This window comes from Trichoplax adhaerens, genomic scaffold (assembly GCF_000150275.1).
Source record: "Trichoplax adhaerens TRIADscaffold_2 genomic scaffold, whole genome shotgun sequence".
Lineage (NCBI taxonomy): Eukaryota > Metazoa > Placozoa > Uniplacotomia > Trichoplacea > Trichoplacidae > Trichoplax > Trichoplax adhaerens.
In genome coordinates, this window is record NW_002060944.1 from 9559017 (window position 1) to 9582312 (window position 23296).

General features: G+C 32.6%; 4 protein-coding genes across 4 annotated transcripts; 2 read left to right on the plus strand and 2 right to left on the minus strand.

The window, feature by feature from the left end:
- Nucleotides 1-802: 802 nt before the first annotated feature.
- TRIADDRAFT_53974 (uncharacterized protein) lies at nucleotides 803-5366 on the plus strand (the record flags this gene model as incomplete). The annotated part of the gene is made up of 13 exons (XM_002109660.1): nucleotides 803-1060; nucleotides 2232-2298; nucleotides 3386-3475; nucleotides 3563-3616; nucleotides 3696-3758; nucleotides 3863-3950; nucleotides 4104-4149; nucleotides 4252-4284; nucleotides 4443-4502; nucleotides 4597-4647; nucleotides 4744-4793; nucleotides 4909-5003; nucleotides 5203-5366. 13 exons carry the CDS (start codon nucleotides 803-805, stop codon nucleotides 5364-5366), a joined length of 1119 nt encoding a protein of 372 aa, XP_002109696.1.
- Nucleotides 5367-7191: 1825 nt separating this feature from the next.
- Nucleotides 7192-7833, minus strand: TRIADDRAFT_53975 (uncharacterized protein; the record flags this gene model as incomplete). Its single annotated transcript, XM_002110173.1, has 1 exon — nucleotides 7192-7833. One exon carries the CDS (start codon nucleotides 7831-7833, stop codon nucleotides 7192-7194), a length of 642 nt encoding a protein of 213 aa, XP_002110209.1.
- A 3145-nt stretch (nucleotides 7834-10978) lies between these two features.
- On the minus strand, nucleotides 10979-13567 carry TRIADDRAFT_53976 (uncharacterized protein; the record flags this gene model as incomplete). Its single annotated transcript, XM_002110174.1, has 4 exons — nucleotides 10979-11170; nucleotides 11429-11983; nucleotides 12075-12485; nucleotides 13025-13567. The coding sequence occupies 4 exons, from the start codon at nucleotides 13565-13567 to the stop codon at nucleotides 10979-10981; spliced, it is 1701 nt and encodes a 566-aa protein (XP_002110210.1).
- A 1775-nt stretch (nucleotides 13568-15342) lies between these two features.
- TRIADDRAFT_53977 (uncharacterized protein) lies at nucleotides 15343-17224 on the plus strand (the record flags this gene model as incomplete). Its single annotated transcript, XM_002109661.1, has 7 exons — nucleotides 15343-15685; nucleotides 15938-16035; nucleotides 16216-16268; nucleotides 16546-16626; nucleotides 16802-16886; nucleotides 16985-17041; nucleotides 17138-17224. 7 exons carry the CDS (start codon nucleotides 15343-15345, stop codon nucleotides 17222-17224), a joined length of 804 nt encoding a protein of 267 aa, XP_002109697.1.
- Between the last annotated feature and the right edge of the window lie 6072 nt (nucleotides 17225-23296).

Below are 23296 nucleotides of genomic sequence, written 5' to 3' on the forward strand. Positions count from 1 at the left end.
CGTTTGGCTTGTATTCTCCAATTAGACAATTGATATGAGCAATTGGGTAGCGCCAACAACACATCATAATCGATCTTTACCAACGTTCAATCAAGGGATGGAGTACGAACTTGATCCAAGGTAATAAGAGTCCAACCAATTTAATCATCATCATGAACTTTCCCTACTATCCTTTCATCCATACTCAACTTGGTTATTCAACTTGGTCAATCCATGGATGACCAACTCATTCCTTATTCTTTCTTTTATGTTCCTTTTTTTATCTCTTATTTTATTCCTCAATTTGAGATCATTTCAAAAGAGAGATTTTCTCTTGATCGCAAACATACTAGTTGTCTTGTAAGGATTTGGTAACTGTTCTCGTTGGCCAGTTGATTGCATTGCCTATCAACCCCAATGGAAAGGATACAACATGCCTAGGCTACATCATCAATTCAAAGAATATTCTACTAGTACAGGAGTGGATGAACAGTAGAAATAATTGTATAAAAAAACGTCTTGTCAGATAGCCTAGCCTATTTTTCAATAGCATCGTTTCCTTGCAGTATAAAATAAACGTGTATATCGATAGTAAGAAAAGGCCATGCTAGTCATCATACGCTTCCAATCGATACGACAGTCTAGACTAATTCCATGAGGGTAATAAAATGATTGCTGATGACAAATGAGTCAGAGGAAAGACAATCGCCGTGACTACTACTTCCATCCAATTCTTGCAGTTCTGTTCACTTTGATTCTTCCATTTTGCTATCTTATCGTCTAATCTATTGTTTTCCTGATGTTGATTTTTTAACGATCATCCATGGCGGATGATGGTAACAGAAATGTCGGCATTCCTGGCAGTGTCAAATTAACCAAGGATGCCAAAAATTTAATTGGTATCAGTATTGGAGGTGGTGCGCCGTTATGCCCTTGCTTATACGTTGTACAAGTCTTTGATAATACACCTGCTGCTAAAGATGCCACATTAAGTGCCGGCGATGAAATTGTCGGAGTCAACAACATCTCGGTCAAAGGCAAAACTAAAGTAGAAGTAGCTAAAAATATTCAAGCAATCAAGGTAGGTTCCCCCCAAGAAAATAATATCCATACCGTATAGCAGTATATATCTTGGTTGTATTCTCTGGCGATAGAGGTAGAACAAGCATTGTTGAGATTTCTCGATGAAAGTATTAGTTGTAAAAATATACTTATAGTAGACCAGTATATCTTGGTTGTATTCTCTAGCCATAGAGGTAGAACAAGCATTGTTGAGATTACTCGATGAAAGTAATAATTGTAAAAATTTACTTATAGTAGACCAGTATGTCTTGGTTGTATTCTCTAGCGATAAAGGTAGAACAAGCATTGTTGAGATAACTTGATGAAGAAAACAGTTGTACAAATATACTTATAGTAGACCAGTATATCTTGGTTGTATTCTCTAGCGATAGAGGTAGAACAAGCATTGTTGAGATAACTCGATGAAGAAAACAGTTGTAAAAATATACTTAATAGTAGTCCAGTATATCTTGGTTGTATTTCTCTAGCGATAGAGGTAGAACAATCATTGTTAAAAGAACTCGATGAAGAAAATGCTTGTTAAACAAACACATTCCAATTTTTCACCCCTTAACAGTATATTGATTCCATTCACATCAATTGTAATCGTCATAGTTATAAAGTATGCCGAGTATTCCTTTTAATCCAAAGGAAAAAATGAAAATGTTGAAAATTACCGTATGGATAGTTGCCTACATCTGGTAGTAAATGTCAATACTGTATGCAGAATACAATTTTACCGTCCAAGTGGATTATGTTAACGCATCCGGGTAGATTATGATTATTGCTGTATCAATCTTTTGCTATCTACTTACGCTAGTAAAAACTCAATCTTCAAGTCAGAGCTTCTTGACGACTCCATAATTTTATCGAATAGCGATATACGAGTCCATTTCATTGATTAAATTAAACAAATGATATTACATGGTAACACTACTGTGTAATAGTAGCATTATAGCGTACAACGGCATTTGAAATTGGATACCGTAAATTGTTTAGCGAATAGACAAGATGAAAATGATACAATTAGAAAAAGGGAAAACCTCTATCAACATACTCTTAGTAGAATGATGAGAACGTGATATAGCTTGTACTGTAAATGGTACAGTTTGCCTTAAACGATAAGGTTAAAATATGTACTTGAGGATGTCTTGAATCAGACTTCATTGTCAATTCAATTACTTCAATAGGGTGAAGTAACCATAAATTATGTTAAACTACAAGGCGATCCAAAGCAAGGAAAAACACTAGACATAGGTAAGGAAGAGAGTACTAGTTCAATTCATAATCGGTGGTAGTATTATAAACCGCCAATCTACTGAATACAATAACTACAATAGTTGAAATTTGCTTAAACGATCATCCTTCTTGTAAGTTCTTTTCCAAAGTAAGCTTTATTATAGCTTTTTGCATGGCATGATGAGACTATTCTATATTATTAATAAATAGGCTGTAGTTTTTAATAGTGCAATAAAGTTACCCAAATTCCTAACTTTAACTACCACAAAATTGAAAAGTTATAAACTACTGTTCAAGTATGAGAGACGTGTAATTTTTGCATTTATAATGAAATGGCAATTAACATGCTTCTTAGACCTCTACAGTTCTAATATGAATAGATGGACATATGGTTACGTTACTATTTTACTGTACTGTATTAGCTTCTACACCATCGCACAATGGTCATGTGGCTGACAAGATGTACTATATCTTCTATGATAATGTAAACTACAAATCTTTTTTCCGATATTATTGATGAACCATGGTTGTTCTAACAAATACTTGAAGATTGATTTACCCATTAGTTCGGACACACGTTGTTATGGGTCTTATCTAAAGTAAAATCATTTTGAGCTATTTAGTATACTATAGTATCGACTGTGGCATGATATTAACTAGATGTCTTGGTTTTAGTGATATTACATTGCTAAGATATCAGTTTGAAAGATCGTACACAGCGATTATAATTAGCATCTAATGGCTGCTGCTAAATATTACTTTTATCATAACAGGTAGTAATAATTCATGTAAAAGCGCATCGTATAGATCGTATGCTCGATTGTCCCAAAATTAAGATATAATTAACATTTTTCAAGATTTCATAAAGTATGTCTATTCAATGTATATAAAATATGATTAACTAGATAATTTCTCAAGTAATTTTGGTTTAAATGACAATTTATGAATTGGATATGGTCCACGTATGCTGCATAAATGCACTTTTCTTTCATCATCATTTTTTGAACCTAATATTTTAAAATAACTTACACATGACGAAATATTGTTTTTGTGTAGTGTCATCGAATCACATGCAATACTAAATAAATGTACACTTTTTTTACAGTCTTGAAAAAAGTCAAACATCGCATTGTAGAAAATATGAGTTCTTCCACTGCTGACTCTCTTGGCTTGAGCAGAGCTATCTTATGCAATGGTACGTATGATTTTAAACGGTTAAAAATCAATAAAGTCAATAGGATGTTGTATCGATCGTTTCACTAATGATAACTTGCGATTGTAGACACCCTTGTCAAGCGTTTGGAAGAATTACAACAAAATTCTAGTATTTATTTAGGTGAGTTAGTCTTTCACATTCTATTGAAAGACAATTATCATGTTGAATCACACTAATTCATAATCTGCCTTGATTATAGGCTTGATCGAGAGAGCTAGAGCAATGATGAAAAGTACAGCTAAGTTAATTGCTGCTCATAAAGGTAAAATATATGCAATGAATAAAGTCTTTGCCTGATTGGCACTTACTGTGAATATCAGGAAATAAAGTAGTTATTGGTAAGAATTTCCTTACTCTCATCTATAGCATTTGGCGAAGCTTTTGCTGCAATCGGTGTAAAAGAACCACAAGCAAATGCGAGCTTGGCTTTCTCAAGATTTGGAGAAGCTCATCGGTGAGATTATGTAAAATAGTATTTATCACCACCTTATTATTTACCCTGTAATATGCTAGCTTTAAAGCTGTAAGTCATCGTGACTAGAAATTAGGTAGCATTACTCGATCATGTTAAGTTAAATTTGTCATTTATAACGCTATTATACTGTAGTAATCTAGAGAGATTTGGAACGCAGCTGCTTCGAAACATTGCACCGGTAAGGACCAGTCAACACTACAGTTGTAGCAAAATTATCTGTTAATTTTTTTTAAATTATACTGCTACCAACATGAAAATATGAATTTGCTTTATGTTTCAGATCGTGACTGACCTGATGACCTACTTGAGTAAGGTTAGTGCTCAGGCATCAATCTTACATTATTACGCTTGTAGTAATTTATAACTTGCTGATGATAATACAACTTATCCATATGTTTCTAAATGTATTCTAACTTTGAAAACGATTGATTGTCAATTAATTACCTTCATATCGATCGTACTTTGGCTCAGGCAATTCCGGATACTCGGTTGACGATTAAGAAATACGCCGATGTTAAATTTGAATATCTGGTATGAAAAGGATTGCTCTTTGAATGACTGTAATATTATAACAATTCTAGAAACAGCGAAATGTTGACAATGTTCTTGGCTTATTAATTACTAGGCTTATTGCTTAAAAGTCAAGGAAATGGATGATGAAGAATATGGTTACGCGGTATCGATAATTTCAAAGCTATATTTTCACTTGTTTAAAGGAGGCTTATTGACGTAGTTATTAACCACTATACTCATATCTGTAATATTCGTTTAGGCGATGCATGAGTCTTTATACCGAGTTGAAACGGGCAATTACGAATACAGGTGACTTCAAGATGATGTTTACATCAGGAACTGCTATATTAAATTAGAATTAGTTACATTAAAGGATGTTTAGATTTCGTATGTTGTACATTTTCTAACTCTAAATTGTACTTAGGCTGGTACTAAGATGCCGACATGACGCTAGAGTACGGTTTGCGAAACTTAGGCAAGACGTCATGGTCAAATTGGAATTGCTTGACCATAAGCATGGTAAAAAAAATAATTATCGTCTATGTGGTTGATTCACATATGTAATATCTCTATAAAATTTTAACAGCTATTTACTGTATTTCCACTACTCAAGATAGATAGCGATATTATTGTATACGTTTGAAGATGATATAAAGTAGAGTAATGTTGCCATATTTTTAGGTGATGTGTTATTTACTTATCATTTTTAACATTGCAGTTCAAGATTTATGCACACAATTACGCCGTCTAATAGGCAGTTTAACAGAGTACCATCAAGATTGCATAAAAGAAATGGAAGAAACAGATATCTTTCCAATTGAAATCGATTTAAATAGAGCTTTACAGAAAACTGCTCCGACTACAGAAGTTGAGGCTCAATAGGATGCATAGGATTGTGTCTAATGTATGCTTTGATAAATTGGATATAGCCAAATATCCTGGTCGCTAGGATCGAAATTGATTGGTATATTTTTATCAAGTGTTTGAGAAATCTAATCTAATTGAATTTGTAACGACATGCGATGTGTTGTTCTGATGTGACAAATCTTATTAGCTCATAAACGAATATTTATAATACTTTTCGTGTATATCGAGTTCTATACAAAGCCCAATATTAATAGAGGAAATACAGTATATTCCGAGCATTATGAGAATGATAAAAGCGTACTTAGTTTATAATGTAATATACATTGGAGCAATGACCATACATGGTAATTTATCGTATTGTGTTACGGTTATTACAAGTACGTACCCGATATGTATTAGTATGCTACTGCATAAAATGTTAAGAAATCGGAAATGCATTTAACGTATATAATATTATAATTATAGTAATATTAAAAATTAACCGTCTCGCAATAGAAATGATGTAATTATAATTGCAAAATTACGCACGTAGGTGAGCAATATTAATATTTACTGTTAGTAAAACCCACGAAAGCTACTTGGATAGTATTTAACTAATTTTTAGAAAAGTTAGACCTTGCTCTATTTCGTAATTCATTGCCTGCTGCATTCAGAAGAATGTAATTCGAATAAACTAGTTCGTAATCTACTTAATCATAAGACGAAAAAGATCTTTATGTGAGAACACCTTGTTCAGCTAATGTTGGTAATATTGATTTCACTCTGCCAATGATGCAAGGACACTTTGACACGTTTCTAAAATGCAGCTTATGTATTTGTAGCGTTGTTCGGAAGAAAACTTTTTATTTCTTCTCAGGTTAATAGTGCAAATATTAATGGTAGAGTAACGATTAGTTCGCATTTGTTCGATAAAATATTAAATGTTGAATAATAATTATTATAATGGTTTCGAATTTTAAAATCTGCAGTTAATGATATACGGTAGGTATGAACATAGCTTTTTTTGATCAAAGGATTTTCCTCAACCGTTTGTATGCTGTTTCGTTGGTTTAGTTATATATAATTAGACAAAATCAGTGAATGCCAATCAAATCAAATCAATCATGAGACAAAACAATACTAGATAAATCTAGCAAAAACAAGTGAATTTAAATAGCTATAACAATTATCAACCCTTACTACCGTGATCACTATGCGGCAGGGTAATACACAGAAGCAGATTCAATCAATAGATTTAACTGTCATTAATACTGTACTATGTAAATGCAAAGGATATAGTGAGTAATTTTCTGGTGTGTTTGAAGAATGGGGCCCATTCTTGCCAATAGCATACGAATATTAAAGTCCATGGAGTAAAACCATGATTAACAGCTACAGGGTATTTATTTCACTTTTTATATACTGGTAGGCGAAAAATACTGAAGAAGTAAATTTATGTGCACGTAAGAATAAGGAATAGTTTAAAATTTCGGTATATCCAAAGCTTCATGCTTAATTTCATAGGACCTTGGCCAATACTTGTAAAAATACGATTGCATGCAAAGCTAATAGTCTTCAGTAGTGCAGGGAGTATAATCCGGCTTGAAATAACGGAAGAAATCTCCTTAACCATTTGATCTTTCCTACCGTATATGAATGTGTAGATGTGAAGTTAGTTGAAACTGTATTTAAGTGTTAAAGAATTTGACGAGCTTGTGTACAGCTAGACTTCAGTAGCATCGAGCTGAAATAGACAAGTTAAGCAAGGATAGTGAGTGAGAGACGATATTTAAAGAGCTGCGAGTAAGTGCACTGTCCACAGTGTCTAGTGTAATTGTAAAACGTGCATGTTATCTAGATGTTAAACTTGTTTCATTTGAAGTTGCACTTTCAAGCAATAATGGTCGGAAATAAAATTGCCTTTATCGACACGGAAATCCTTTAACAACCATTCGTTGTTACGGAGATAGACACGATCATATCGACATTTCCATTTAAAAGGGCGATCTACCCACCAACCTTTATTTTCGTAGCCGTCCATGGTAAAGCGATGGTCAGCAGGTTGGCCAGCGGTCAGAAAAGTGTCATCTAATTCAGAAACATTTTCATCATTTCTCATATTTGTGTCACCAGCAACGACAACATACTCATGATTACGCAACTTTGCCATAACCCAGTTAGCACATTTCGATCTTAGAGATTTACTCTCCTTAAATGGTGGCCAATGAACACCACAAATTAGCCAGCGATCATCGATCAGAGCGCAAGCAGTACCATGTGGCCACTCATCTCCAAACGGATGAGCCATCATGCCTTGTCGAACATAGATATGTGTCTCACCGCAATGTGACCGCTGACCGACGATAAATTTAAATCCAGCTTGGGTAATTTCCTTACGACTGGCAGGGTTCGCTTCTTGTAATACTACAACATCTTGTTGATGAAGAAATTGTGCGAATCCTTTGGATTGGCTCACATTCCATGTGGCTAAATTGTAACTCATGATCGTGTTGATGATGGACAGTCGTGAAAAATACCAATCAAACCTTTTCTTGTTTTGCAACAATAAAAGCAATCCCGTTAACTCCTATTAGATAATATTAATATCAGTTTGCTCTTCCTGCAACAGTGGCTAACGTCCAGATTGATCAGTAGCTAAGACAGTTGAAATCTAGAGATGATTCTTAATATACGGCAGTGGATGACCAGATTTTTTGCTATGAGTTCATTTGCATACTTGCACCTTTGCTCATCTCGTCGGTGTTTATGCCGTGTCTATTTTGAAAATTTGAGAAAGGCCGCTGGTGCACTATTTCATCTATCCATCAGCGCATGAGTATTAGCCCGAACCATTTTGCATAAATTACTTGGCGCTCATGAGATTGGACGATTTCTAGATTTTATTTTTTACATATGTCAATAAATGTCTAATGTATCAGTAGGACTGCTTAAACGAAGTGGACAAGGTAATTGATGCAAAATGGTTAGGACTAATGAGCATATCATAAATGAGACCATACAACTGGACGAATACTGTATTGGTATTTGCTGTATTGTATTCTGCTTCATTACTGTAGAAACTAGAGGAAAACTTGCATGGTCCTTAAGCAATACCTTAACTAATTTCACGTAGTAATCAACTACTTTTATCGAGTCATCCAATCAATGCTAATTTTATAAAGCAGATTTACAACCAAGGAAGAGATGTAAATAAATACTGTATTGGCTTGCCTAGGTAGAAACTAGAACAAAACTTGTGTGGTCCTTAACCAGTACCTTAACTAATTTTACAAAGTAAATAAATGACTTTTATCAAGCCATCCAATCAATGCTAATTTTATAAAGCAGATTTACAACCAAGGAAGAGATGTAAATAAATACTGTATTGGCTTGCCTAGGTAGAAACTAGAACAAAACTTGTGTGGTCCTTAACCTAGTACCTTAACTAATTTTACAAAGTAAATAAATTACTTTTATCAAGCCATCCAATCAATGCTAATTTTATAAAGCAGATTTACAACCAAGGAAGAGATGTAAATAAATACTGTATTGGCTTGCCTAGGTAGAAACTAGAACAAAACTTGTGTGGTCCTTAACCTATACCTTAACTAATTTTACAAAGTAATAAATTACTTTTATCGAGTCATCCAATCATTGCTAATGTTATTAAGCAAATTTGCGACCAAGGAAGAGATGTAAATAAATACTGTATTGGCTTGCCTAGGTAGAAACTAGAAGAAAAACTTGTGAGGTCCTTAACCAATACCTTAACTAATTTTACAAAGTAATAAATTACTTTTATCAAGCCATCCAATCAATGCTAATTTTATAAAGCAGATTTACAACCAAGGAAGAGATGTAAATAAATACTGTATTGGCTTGCCTAGGTAGAAACTAGAACAAAACTTGTGTGGTCCTTAACCTATACCTTAACTAATTTTACAAAGTAATAAATTACTTTTATCAAGTCATCCAATCATTGCTAATGTTATTAAGCAAATTTGCGACCAAGGAAGAGATGTAAATAAATACTGTATTGGCTTGCCTAGGAAGAAACTAGAAGAAAAACTTGTGAGGTCCTTAACCAATACCTTAACTAATTTTACAAAGTAATAAATTACTTTTATCAAGTCATCCAATCATAGCTAATTTTATTAAGCAAATTTGCGACCAAGGAAGAAATGCAAATATACTCAGTGTGACTAGATACAAGAGATCTAGTGATCCAAGGTATGACCATGGGCTACGAGAAGAAAACCTTCTAGTAGTCCATGCTAAGGCTCAATCATGTAGATTTGCTGGCAGAGAAGATTGCTGAGATGGTAAGGCAGTTTTAACTTTCTTCATCGTTTCGTTAAGTAGAGTACAAACCGGATATCATATGAGAAATGTACAAATGAATGGCCAAGAATAGAAGTAACACTCACCAATCTGTAACGACTCAGCAGATGAACTTCATTCAGCAATACTGTAAACTAAACACAAACATGCGATAGTAGATGTTATGTCTATGTTGTAGTCTTTATTGCTGATACAACACTAACATTAGCATTGATTATAATTATCAAGACCTAGATATGTTTTTTTACATAGTGTAATTGTCTTAAATTAGCAATTTGTACTTGAAATGACTGCATAAGATAGACAGCATGCAAGGGTATACAGTACAAAATAAAACTAAGGAGGGAGAGGGCTCAGAAGATTGTAGAGCCTTTCCGCCTTGACCTTTGATTGAATCATGTTACTCAGTGGTATCATATCGGCTTTGGTTTAGCTTTGAGTTCAGGTATTTGTTGGTAACTTCTAATATTAACTACATCAATCGGATAAATTGATGGATCTACAAGTGCAGTCATTATTAATTGCTGTATCGCAACATTGGGCGCCATAGTACAGTAATTGGTAGTCCGGCGTTGTGCCGAATGCAGTCAAATAAGATTACTTTTAGTCATTATAATTGCTAGGCCAGATTTATACGTTTATGTGATTTCTGCTAGCTAGTATATGTAAGGGTGTCGGTAAATTAGCGAATGGAGCAGTCTATAGTACTTAGAAGTCATGCTGGCTCTCGATTCGCTTAGATTCTCTGAGGTTGATCGATTTATTATTGACAATAAATAGTTCAGCATTATTAGTCCAGCGCAATAAATCAACTACGATTCTATTTTAGTATTGCTAGGTGCATGCACTGAGCTATCGGGATCGTATACACAAATTTCGGAAAGTGTTGGAAATGGTACGTTCGGAGTGATTATGGAATGGATTCCTAGCTTCGGGAGCTACTTTCCATGCAGTAAACTATAAACTTGACTGCGATAAATATATATATTTAATTGACCAAAAATCATTATGAAATGTAGGCTAAATATATAGAATTTGTTATATTTATAGATTACGAAGTACAAATAAATCTGCACAGAGGAAAGAATGCTACAATTTAATATGTAAATTCTTGGTATAATGGTAATACAGTCATTAAATGCAAATTGGAGGCTTGTAATTTAGCACTCTAATATGATTTCTATTAGTTGCATTTGACATACCACAACATTTACGAAAGATTATGTCTTAAATCATGAATAACAATTCAATTTAATCCATCGTCAAGCAGTCACTGTAAAGATAGGAAATTCAGAGCGATCCAATTCCTAGTCTTCTTCGGAGAACAGTTCCATTTTAGCCGAAGGCAAACCTCGAGATGATTTCACGCTATTGCTCCTCTTTTCCTTTCTTGAAGGTTTTACAGTACTATTTTCTCTCTTTGTTGCGTTCATTTTATAACCGAACTGTTGACGAAGATTATAACGTGTAGGTGAACGAGTCATCCTCTCTGGTGTTGCCTACAATTACAGTTTAGAAAAATCTTTATGCGCGTAGTCTAGTAAATTATATGAGTAGTTATCATGACCAGACGTATATCACTCTTATGTATGTAAAATCGATTGGCAAGGATTGAATGCAATCAATATATGCTAAAATCTTAAATCAACAAATCGACAGACTAATTAATGGTTTGGTTTACAAAGTCATGCGGTAATTCTCTACACCGCGGGCTAATTATATTACTAATACAAGCAAATTGAAAAATATAGGCTTACCTCGCCATTCGGTATCTTTTTAGTATCATTAACTGCAGATTTCGGTTTTAATCTTCCTGATGTTTCTGGATGTACAATCGCTCTCATCTCAAAATCACTTTCACAGTCATCAGAAATGCCACTGTCACGCAAACTGGATAAATTTTTACTTTTGGCTACAACTTGATGCTGTTGATTTCTTTTCATCTGCTTCCCTAAATGTTTGTTTAAAATCTTAGCTGAGGAGTTTTCATTAGCGGAATCCACATCTGGTAATGTATCTTCTTTCTCAGGGAAGAGTAACTTTTTATTTAGCAAAGCTTTGATTTCCACATTTTGCTTCGTAATTGCATTAGGGGAATCGATGTCTGATAATAATCTACCATCTTCCTTAGCTAAGGGTGATTTATTGTTTAAGAGAGCTTTGATTTCCATATTTTGTTTCGTAATTTTTTCCAGTAAAGCATTATTAATTTTCTTATAATCGCGATACTTAATATAGGAAATTACAAGAATCATAGTACAGATCCCAATGAAAATTCTCCTACCGATCCATGTTGTGCTATAAATTGTATCCTATAAGCGTGAAATGCAATAAAATTGTAGCTAGAATAATACTAAATGCAAAATTACTCAGCTATAGATTTTCTATATATTCCTTTCTAACCTTGATTTTGTTATCGACAGGTCGATAACTGTGTAAAATCGCTGTCAATACTCGTTCAAATATTACATTGATCGTTAAAACTAGATATAACCAAATTCTTGCATTCGCAGTGGACGGTGTCGTAGTTAGCAAATACGCTAATGAAACACCAATCACATAATAAATGCTGGTATAAATTGTAGAAAATTCTCCCAGAAGTAGCATTTGGAGCGAAGTCAAATATCGTAAATTATTCCCTAAACTACTAAATGCTGCTCGAATTGTTTGATAATTCTCTTGAGCCTTACTGTTAGTCTTCGCCAAAATATCAGTCATATCTTCAGTAGAATTTTTGATAGATTCTTTCAAAAGTCTTTCATTTTGAATTATTAACTTTTGATTCTCTAAGGAATTATGTTGCTTTTGTAGCAGCTACAAGGATATAAAAACAGGTAGAGCATGTATATTATGATTTAGGGTACGGAAAAATATTGCAAATATGCTGTTCAAAGCTAGTATCCAAAGTACTTTATTGATTATAAGACATGTAAAATCAAGCTATAGTCTTTTGTAGTAGTATCATAAAGAGCTAATGTATCAGCAGCAACGATGATTTTATACTCGTATATGTAAAACTGCTCCAGCTGTTATAAATCGGGTCCAGTTTGCAGAAGCATGCACGTATTTTAACCCAAGTTTACAACAGCAAATTTTAGTAATTCTTTCAATCTTGTATCTTTGCTCAAACAAGTTCTTAAAATCTCTCTGGTCAAGTCAAACTTTCTCTTAAATACCGTAATATCCAAATTACCTAATCTAGCGTTCTTGCATGGCTAATGAAAGTATTTCAGCTACAACCGTACCGTCTAGTACTATTATACTGTAGAGATCGGTCGATAATCGATGAAATATAATCAAGAAAACGATCTTATATGATATAATTATATTATAATTATATAATTATTACTAACCTGTTCATGGTATTGCAACGACTTCTTTAGTTTCTTAGCTGTTTCGAGGGAAGAGATCGATAGCTGATTAATAATGAACTCAGTATTTTCTTGCCATTGCTGATTTCTGATGAAAAAACAGATGCTTATAGAATTTGTGAAGAATTCAGTGTAGATGATAAAATCTGCTTTATCCATAGTTTGGGTGCATTCTTCAATAGACTGATTATTAGAGCACGGGAATATCGGATGTCCAGATTGTGCTAGATGACAGTTAGTGAGAGAAATAGCTAGCCTGGATTGATCGATTGAAGAGAGGTGCTTGCAGCCACGCTGAAATTGCATCAAGGCTTCGTGCCAGCATTGTGCTGTCTCGCTCCACTTGCGTAATTGACTTAGATAGTTACGTCCATGTTTTATATTTTCACTAGACACAATTTCGAAAGCTGGTTGTTCATATTTATTACTCGAAAAATCGGAATTACAAACAAGTGACAACCCAAGCAAAATTATGGCTCCTAAAATTTCTTTATAACCATGACGGAGTATTTCGGTAAGTGCCATTTCTGCAGTAAGATGGAAGAGAGGGATTTTAAAAAGTTCCAGCTACAAAGTCATCATGTGGTGTAATGCATGCTGCATAAAACTAAAATTAATCATGATTAGTGCTCTTAGTTCATGCTTTTCGGAAGAAGTATATGCCGTATGACTTATAAGCTAAATCCGTAGTATTTGCTATATCTACAGTAAGGTATTGCCCAAAAATTAGATTTGATGAAGTATCAGGTGTCAACTTATTTCTAACTGTAAATAATTATTTTGTAATTTTAATTTACTAAGTTATCATAAAGGCAAGCTTTGCACGAAGATTGAAAAACATCCTTTATGACAGTGCTTTGAAGTACAGGTCATGTGCAGCTCTACCTAGGTTCTGTGCAGACATTTTTGCCTTAAGGTGCTAAAGATGATATTACTTCGCATGCTATATTTGCATTACGGTGTATCTTTTCATTTTTGTTGCGAGCTGATTTCTAGATCTAGTAAAGATTTACATACAATAATTTGCTAGTCCCAGTATTTCATTAGGAACAACTTTGAATATATATTGCTTGTAATAAATTCTAAACGCTGTCTAGTCTCTACTATCATAAGAGACTCATATTAATGATTAAAACAAATAAAGGATCTATACTTGTATCGATAAAGCCTAATAATATCATAGGTATATATATAAACCTTTACCTTATTTTTGTGTCAGATTTATCATAGAAGTACTGTACTTTGCATTAATATCTCATCAATTTGCTATAGTTCGGCCATTCAGTAAAATAACTGAAAGTTCTTTGCTTTTAGCTGAATGTCATAAAACATTGATTAGTCTCCTGAATAAACTGATAATAAGTTGTGTTATCCTTAGATCGTTTTAAGATGATATTGCAGCACACACAATATCTGTATTATATCTGTTCATTTTTATTGGATATAAATTGCTAGATCTGGTAAAGATTTACATATGGCAATTTACTGGTCTCGGCATTTCGTTAGGAACGATTTCCAGCATAGATTGCTGGTAATAAATTCCAGATACTGTTTAGTCTCTACAACTATACCTCACATTAATAATAAATGATAATGGACCTTTACTTGTATCCATTAAGCCTAATAAGATTTTAGGCATATCTAAACCTTTATCTCATTCTCTAATCAGATTTATCATAGAAGCACTTTGTATTAATGTCATTATAATCAAATTATTATAGTTAGACCATTCAGGAAAATATATGAGAGATCTTCATCCTAAATTAAACTTTAGATAACTTTGATTAGTCTTCTGAGTAAACTGGTAATAAGTTAAGCTACCTTAAGATCGATTTAAACTGTTACACTTAACCAATTTTAGCAAAATTTCTCTGAGGTAGAGTATATACGAATGAGAATGCAGTCATCTATATTATCGCCATTTTATACTAGGACAGAACCCAAGCCACAAGCATTGTTCATACTGAATACTTACTGAATAGTCAAGACTATAGTGAATGATGGAAAGAGACTATTATACAATGAGGGTACTGTTTTATGCATAACTACAACAAGTAGTGTAATTTGTGTATTTCGTATGGCGACGACTAGTCATAAAGTAGCCGTTATTGCCATGGCAACAAGTCAACTGATGACTCGAAGCAGGAGATGTTAGAGAGAACGATGATAAACTACAGTATATCGAATACACAAACAAAATTAGTCGCAGCTATTAATTGTACGTGGATAGCAGTAAAAAAAGGATTTCATAAAGCATTATTTCGATATTACTTCGTTATACAGCTTGAAATATAGACTCCATGGAGACCGGCTATCATAAAGCTTTCACTATTCAAACTAAATATAATATTTGGGAGGAAATCTTAAAAGAAAATGACATAATGCAGCAGAAATATACGTCTCAACAGCAAGTAATCAATAAAGAGCCAATCGAGGTCATCCCTTTCGATCCAGCTAAAGTCACACCAGTCATGCATGGTCAAAGTTGTGAACCTATTTATGAAGCCAATCAAGCAGATGAACTATTTGGTAGGTTTAATCCGGCCATCATTCATCCAGCTTTTGCTGGCTATAGGGAAATAATCGAGCAAGAGGATGAAAAGGTTTCTCAGCTGTCTGTTGAACTACCAGATTCCAAAACGTGTAAGCTATAAAATAGGACTATCTCTATATCAACTAAATGAACTACCGTACTCCTAAGTCAATTTATTAATATGTACGTACTGCTATATATTTAGTCTTGTATGGATTAATATTTATTATTTCTGATTGTAGTAGCATCTTTTAAACTGAAATTTACGTAATATAAATAATTAGAATAGCTTAAATACTATTATTATATAAAAAGTATAGACTCTCAGCATATACGATTGCTTTAATCATGATAATACATAGGTCCTCCCAAGATATATCTTGAGACGTATATATTTCCAGTTTTAATGCCTGCACTGAGGAATTTGATATTACAGGCAAAGAAAGACCGTGCACTAGAGGTATCTTGCCAGTAATTAGAAATTTCTATTCTCTTAAATTATTTTCATTGCAATTGAACATAATCCATTTTACGAAAAGCTTCTACGGCAAATTTTATTAAATAATTTACTTATCTATTGTACTATACTACGTCTGAATTAGGAGAGCAAACTTCAACATTTTTATATTTTACTTTTTAGAGAAGGCGAACTAAACTTAATGCCTTGGAATGGCTGACGGAGTATATTTATAAGTAAGATTGAGTCAGTTTCAACTCGTTTCAATTAATTGATGATGCAGCTCTTGCAATTAAATATGTACGGTTACTTTATTTGACGTATATAGCGGAATAAAGAGTGCTAATAGAACATTTTTAAGCAGTAGTAGCCATTTTGATTAGTTGACGATGATGTAGCTATTGGAATTTAGTTCAGATATTTGCGTTACTTGATGTATGTCCAGCGTAGTTAAGAGTGCCAATAGGATATTTTTAGACATGCTAGTAACTATTTCACATACTAATTCACCAGAAATAATCCTAATTACAAAGAAGAAAGAGAAAATATAGCTTTAGATGATATTCCATTCGTGAAGGAGGTGTTAGAAAAACAGTAAGTGTCTAACTACAATTATCATCATGCTTATTAAAAATTTTCTTGCGTAAGATTCGGGTTATGAAGGACGCTTTGCGGATGTATGAGGATATATACATATATAATTAACGCCAGTATTTTCAAATTTAAGCTACGTTATGGAAGATCATTTTACTAATTTTAATTCTCATAGCCCAAGACCACCACTTCCACTGTCTTTACTGCTGAGTGATGATGAAGCTGCAACTATCGTCCAGTCCGCATTCAGAGGATATTTGGTATGATAATCTTTAGTAATCACTTCCACAAAGAGTTTAGGTAATTGATTTGATATTCGATTCCAAACTCGTAAATTGCTCTTTCTTACTTACCGCAGGTTCGTCGTGATGCTGAAGTGCAAGAGCTACGACAATATCAACGTGAAATGAAAGAAGTAAGACAAACTTAACTATCGCTTATACTGGTTTTTATCAATAGATGAAAAAATTTCATAGAAAGACATTAAATATGGCTGTATTATATATCATAGATTCCTAAGGACAAAATTATATATGAACCAGTAGACTATTGGCTTGAAAATGGTGGTAAAGATAAAAAAAATAATGCAGAATCGTAACTAATATTATCACTATAGAAGATATAATGAATTTTCTTTACGATACGACAACACTTGATCAAAAAGCATCGTTCAACCGCACGTATTTGTGTAAATAGATTGTTATATACGAATATATAGCAATGCTTTACTGTAAAATTATCAACATTTGTATTTGGCTTTATTGCAAGAAATTTTTACTTATTATATTCTATATATATAAAAAATATTGTAACACCATAACATCAATATTTCTCAAGATCATTAGGCCATGATATTAATTTTCATTAAACTCTACGGAAATGTGCATGATATGTTCGTCTTAAATTCAAATTTTGGGTTTGAATGTGACCCAGTAGATAATGCAACCAATTATAGATGAAATGTGTTGACTAGCAGATTTCAAGCTAGCTTACCTGTAATAAAGTATTGTAAGGACCATGTCTCGTTTTAAATATCATTTTTATTTGATTGCTGATATACTGAAACAGATGATTATCTTAACTAAACTATAAATACATACAAATTAGAAGTCAAGTTAGACTTTAATTCAATACTTCCTGATTAAACTGTTGCAAATTAAACAATAACTGACAATTATGGATCGCATACTCTTTGCAGTTAATAAATTAAAACCGGTAATTAAGGTTACAAACTGACAAAATCCCTCAGAGTCAAGCCAATGTAAGTAGGGAAAGATTCAAAATCTCATTCCGTATACATTAAATCTTTTATTACTCATGGTAGAACATGTTTACAAATTTAAATTTAGCATTGCTATGTTAAATAACAACCAAGCAATCAAAAAAATTAAGTTATAATAACCTAGCTACTGCCGTACTGCTATTTGGAATCGTACCGCAGTATATTAATAGTTGCAAGAGTATATAGAGTATTTGGGCTGTCGCATCATTGGCCATACTCAACTAAAATGCTTTATTCTGTCAACTTACTGAAACAGAATTTTATTAAGGATAGTACTACTAAACTATCAGTATTAATATTGTAAAGTATAAATCTTATTATTTATAAACCAATATGTACTTAAACAGAGGTATGTCCTAACATAAGGCCTTTATCTACTTTGAAAGTCTTAATTTTCATTTCCATTACTTCAAAAAGATTATATAGTGAAAAATTTTACCATCGTTGTATTTCTTCACCTTAATCTATAGAATATAGATTTAAACAATTTCTGATACTTGCTTTGATTTAGATGCATTACTTTATGTTTAGTAATACTTTGTTATAAAGAATTGAATTTAATGTGAACTTCTTTGTTGAAAAAATTTAATTAATAAAATAAAATGGGCACATTTAATAAGTTGCAAATATATTACTTTGATATTCAAGAAGAATCTGCGAAATGCAATTTTACAGTTATTATTTCAACAATTAGCGTACATTAAATTTACATAAGATCCAAGACTTTATGTGAAAGTACGCTTTAGTTGGTACTAAATATCTACAGAGTTACAAGGACTGGTTTATCATAGACTAAAAGTCTGAGACTTTCTTTGCTGGAAGCCTTAGGAAAAGCTAACTTCTTAATTATAATTTGCAAAGATCTTGGCAATACTAGTGTGGTACTTTATTAAACGAAACGGTAAGTACCATTCTAAGTAAGATGGATCACAAGAATAAAAGATCATTCCATCACCGAGTTTTGTATAGTGTACTCTCAGTGTATGCCAGGATCTTGCATCTGTGAAAATTGATATCCATTCGTATGGGTTGGCATGCTTAAAAATAATACGGCTACCTATTAGTTCTCATAATAAAGTTAAGGAACCTAGTTTGTGTGATATCTTTCTCTGCTAAGGAAATATCTTCTCAGTTTTACTTTGTCAATAACTTAAGCTACAAGAAGAAAAATTTTGTAATACTTTATTCCGCTGTCCTTCTTCTTTTGTCCTGTAGTGTTTCAGATCGCATTGTAAGCTCTTAACATATCTTTAAATATAGGTATATATTCTTCTTAATATAAATATCTTTTCAGTCCATTTCAACTATACTGAAATATAGCTTGTTAAGCTTATTTATTTATAGCATCTACAGTCTTCGCAATTTTCCACAATCGTTTGCTATAACATAATCCATTATGGCATACCTTGCATCTAATTCTAAATTCCTCTTCTCTGTATGTGCTCTATCTTAAGGACTATAAATACTGATAATTTCTGTCACAGATTTATTAGTTGCACTCGTTAGTGTTAGTATCTGCATACGTTACCTACTACAGTTTATACATTGATCTTTGAGCAATCGCTACACTATACGCAGTTGCAATCTACAATATAGTATTCATTTTTCTGATAAAACTCCTTATATAATTATGTTATCAACTTGGTTCTACTCAAAACATCAAATATGCTAACAATGGCTTCTAGTAAGGTAAGCAATTTTAAGCTACATCCTGTACGACATAAGCTTTGCAGTCCATAAAGGTCCTAATACATTTTTATTATAAACTACAGCATCGCACTATCTAAGACTATTAGCAGTCACAAACAACCTAGATTTAATGAAGCTAGAACTGCACAATACTGCTAATTTGGCTGCTGAGATACTGTAATATGCAAGCATTATCTAATAAAAGGCACAATAATTCACTTTCACATAAGATTAGTATCTAAGTCATTACGCATTAAGTGCCGGCAATGATTTATTTGAATACCTTTATCTAATAAAGATGATTGAATTAAAATTTTTTCTATCTACTAGACAATTTACAGTATATATGTCTCTGTAGTTCAACACTATTCAAATACTAATATACTTAATGCGCCATATATCAATCAAAATTTTACGGACTATGCAGTTATACTAAATAACGTAGTGTAACAATGCTGAATTGTGGCATGCAAATTCAATTTATAAATATCTCTTTAGTTCACTGTTACGCTAATACTAGCCCTACAACCCGTCACTTTGCTGTGTTAGCATGAGCCTAGTCTTGCTTGAAACTTGACATGATCTGCAACATCTTTATTTATAATATCACTTTTAACCTGTTAAAGTATATTACAGTGTTCTATATATACCTTACAGTCTTACAGTTGCCAAGCCTGCGGTATAACATATTGCAGTTACAGTAGTAGAGCCTGTTGCCTTAGTGTAAATGTCGTGGTTTAAGTAACATAAGTAATTATTTACGACAAAACTAGGTCGTAACAACATGTCATTCAATATTTTATGTACTAATCAGTTATACTTAATAATACATTATAACAATGCTCTAATGTGGCTTACAAAATTAATTTATAAATATCTCTGTAGTTCACCATCTAAAGACGAATAGATCTAATATACTACATATCTGTAGTGCCGCGTAAATTTTAAGGTTCCTTCAGTATTAACTAATTAAGTAATACTCTAGTGATAAGTACTTGGTATTATAGAAATAATAGTAATCCGTATGGCGATTCTGCAGTCCTAAGTACTTATCAGGATAATTATCCGGTTTATCTTAGCCAGGTGTCTTTTAAACAACGTTCTGTATTAAAACAGCACCCTCATACGAAATTGGCAACGGGAATAATCAATAATTACGAATTATTTGGAGTTCAGAATTTTGTCACGATCCAATGGTGTACCAATACTGTCTCACTTTGACTCACTTACGATAGTTACTCCACAAAAGAGAGCAGTGTTAATCTGCAATAAAACTTATCGAAATCTTATGCAGAACCATGGTACTCTGCAATACTTATTTAAACTAGGGCAGGTTCCTGCGGTAAAATATAATAGGACATTGTTACGAGCTAGGAATAGACCTAGCTTGCAACAAGGATTGAAAGAGTGATTTCTACCCTTTGTTACTGTTAGTTGGAATACCAGACAATTGGTATTCCAAGGCAGATAAGGTTTAAGACAGGGAGACCTTCAAGACTTACTAGAAAATCACAATCTAATTTATTGTCGGCGAACTCGCCGTTTATATAGGTTTCCCACCTAAAACCAGTTTAGCTACACAAATGACCTCGTCTATTAGAAATTAACCAAATTAATGCTCTAAAGAAATTCTATCTGCACAGATTAGGTACAGTCTAATTCTATTAAATTTACTATAATAGCATTAAAAAAATCAACGGTTATTAATAGTTTTACATATACATATAAAGCTATCCCACTAAGACATTTCCTCTAAAATTAGCAATTGTACTTTGAACCTTAATAACTATGGAGGTGATAGAAATGATCCATTTTAGATGGTTGGCAATTACTATTTTAGTCTATGTAATCCTAAATTAAGGATATTAACTGTTAACCACTAAAATTACAATTAAGGAGACCGTAAAAGATTTCTGAGATCTAAACATATATAGAACTGTTACAGTGTTATATACTGTATTAGAGTAGAAATATCTATGCTAGGATAATTCTGTTAGACTATCCTTATTTAGTTAACTTATAATTTGGATATACTGTGTTTTAATATAGCACTGACTTTTTATGACAGTGACACTTATACACATACTGAAATTAATAGTTATAATAGGGAATGCAAATCATCTACTTACAGTTCGAATCATTGTGATTGTAACTTACTTATGGTAGACTGTAAATTATCATGGAAATGTTCCGTGATAGGGCATATCGTAATCTGACTATTCTGTATTAGTCATTACATGTCTATATTCGTAAATACTGTTGTCTGCATTTAGGGAGCAGTAGCTAAAAATAATATCTAATTCAGTAAATGATTCTAATGTTAATTGTATTAACTATGACTCATGAACTATTGAGGAGTAGTATATAAATGCAGTATATCGTGAAATAAAGAGAATTCCCCAACTTAGTGTTTAACGTAAAATACGAGGCGTTTAAGTCTTTGTGTAGTCTGCTAGTAGAGCAAAAGTGTTTGTGATAGTGCAGATATCGTTCCTTGATACGTGGTTCAAGGAATTGACTTATTGATCGTATATTGCGTTATCTTGTTGCAAAGCTGTTTTGTGACAAGAACGTAACATGAAAATTAAGTATACGTCGAAGATTACTTTCGTGGCAGACATGAAGACAGGTGTAGCAAACAGCATCATTTAAATAAAATAAATCAATAATATAATTGATTAAAAGAATAGAAAAATTAGTTAGTAAACAAATCAAATTAAAAATAGTAATCAACTGTAATTAGGACAATAATATAAATAGGTAAGAAGCCGAGAGTACGCCTCTATCTCGAAGTTAGGAAATGAAGATTTAATAAAAAGAAAATAATTATGTGACCGCTGCGCATATGTAATTTAATGTCTATACTAAATATACCTAATAAATTACGAATAAGATGAAAAGAAAACGTAATCCAAAAACTTGGAGTTATTTATAATTATGTCTACGAAATTGTTTTAAATGAAGAGAAGATATTATAAGAAGAAATGTTCATTCTATAATTACGAATAGGACAAACCTGTACTTACGCTTTGAAAGCCAATTATTTTCTCTTAGTCTAGAAAAGACGATAAAATTCTACTAATATGCTTATGCTTTATATTTTCTATCAATAAGACTAGTGTATCAATGTCTATTGATTATAGTGTCTATTTTTCGTCCTTAATTATTTTAAGCTGTGTATCTTGAATGCCACGCCTTCTAATATAATGATAATATTGTAAAAGACTAAAAGCTCTAGTACCCATTGCTTTCTGTATTCGAAAGACTCATCTTGCAACGTAAAGGCAATTTTTAGTTATGCTAGAGCCTAAAAGAATATTGCTGTAGGAATACTCGGTATTTAAAAGTAATTGTAAGATCACCAAAGATTGTTCGATATCATAGGAAGGCAAATTCATGGATGAAGCTTTTTTTGCTTTTGTAAAGGATAATAGATTAAAACAAGTAAATTCCTATTCTAGTAATAACCAAATAGCTGTTATTAACTCTGTTAAGATAGTGCATTCGTGAAAACATCAACCGAGTCATGGGACCCTTTAATACTAGTTTTCTTTTAACAAGGCAATTCCAATACGCAGTAAAATTAATTTTTATTAAATTCAATATATTTTATTTCTTACACAATTTCCTAAATACAAAATTAGCGATAATAATGCTATATCAGTATTCCTTTAAAGAATTTGGCAGTTTATGTGAAGA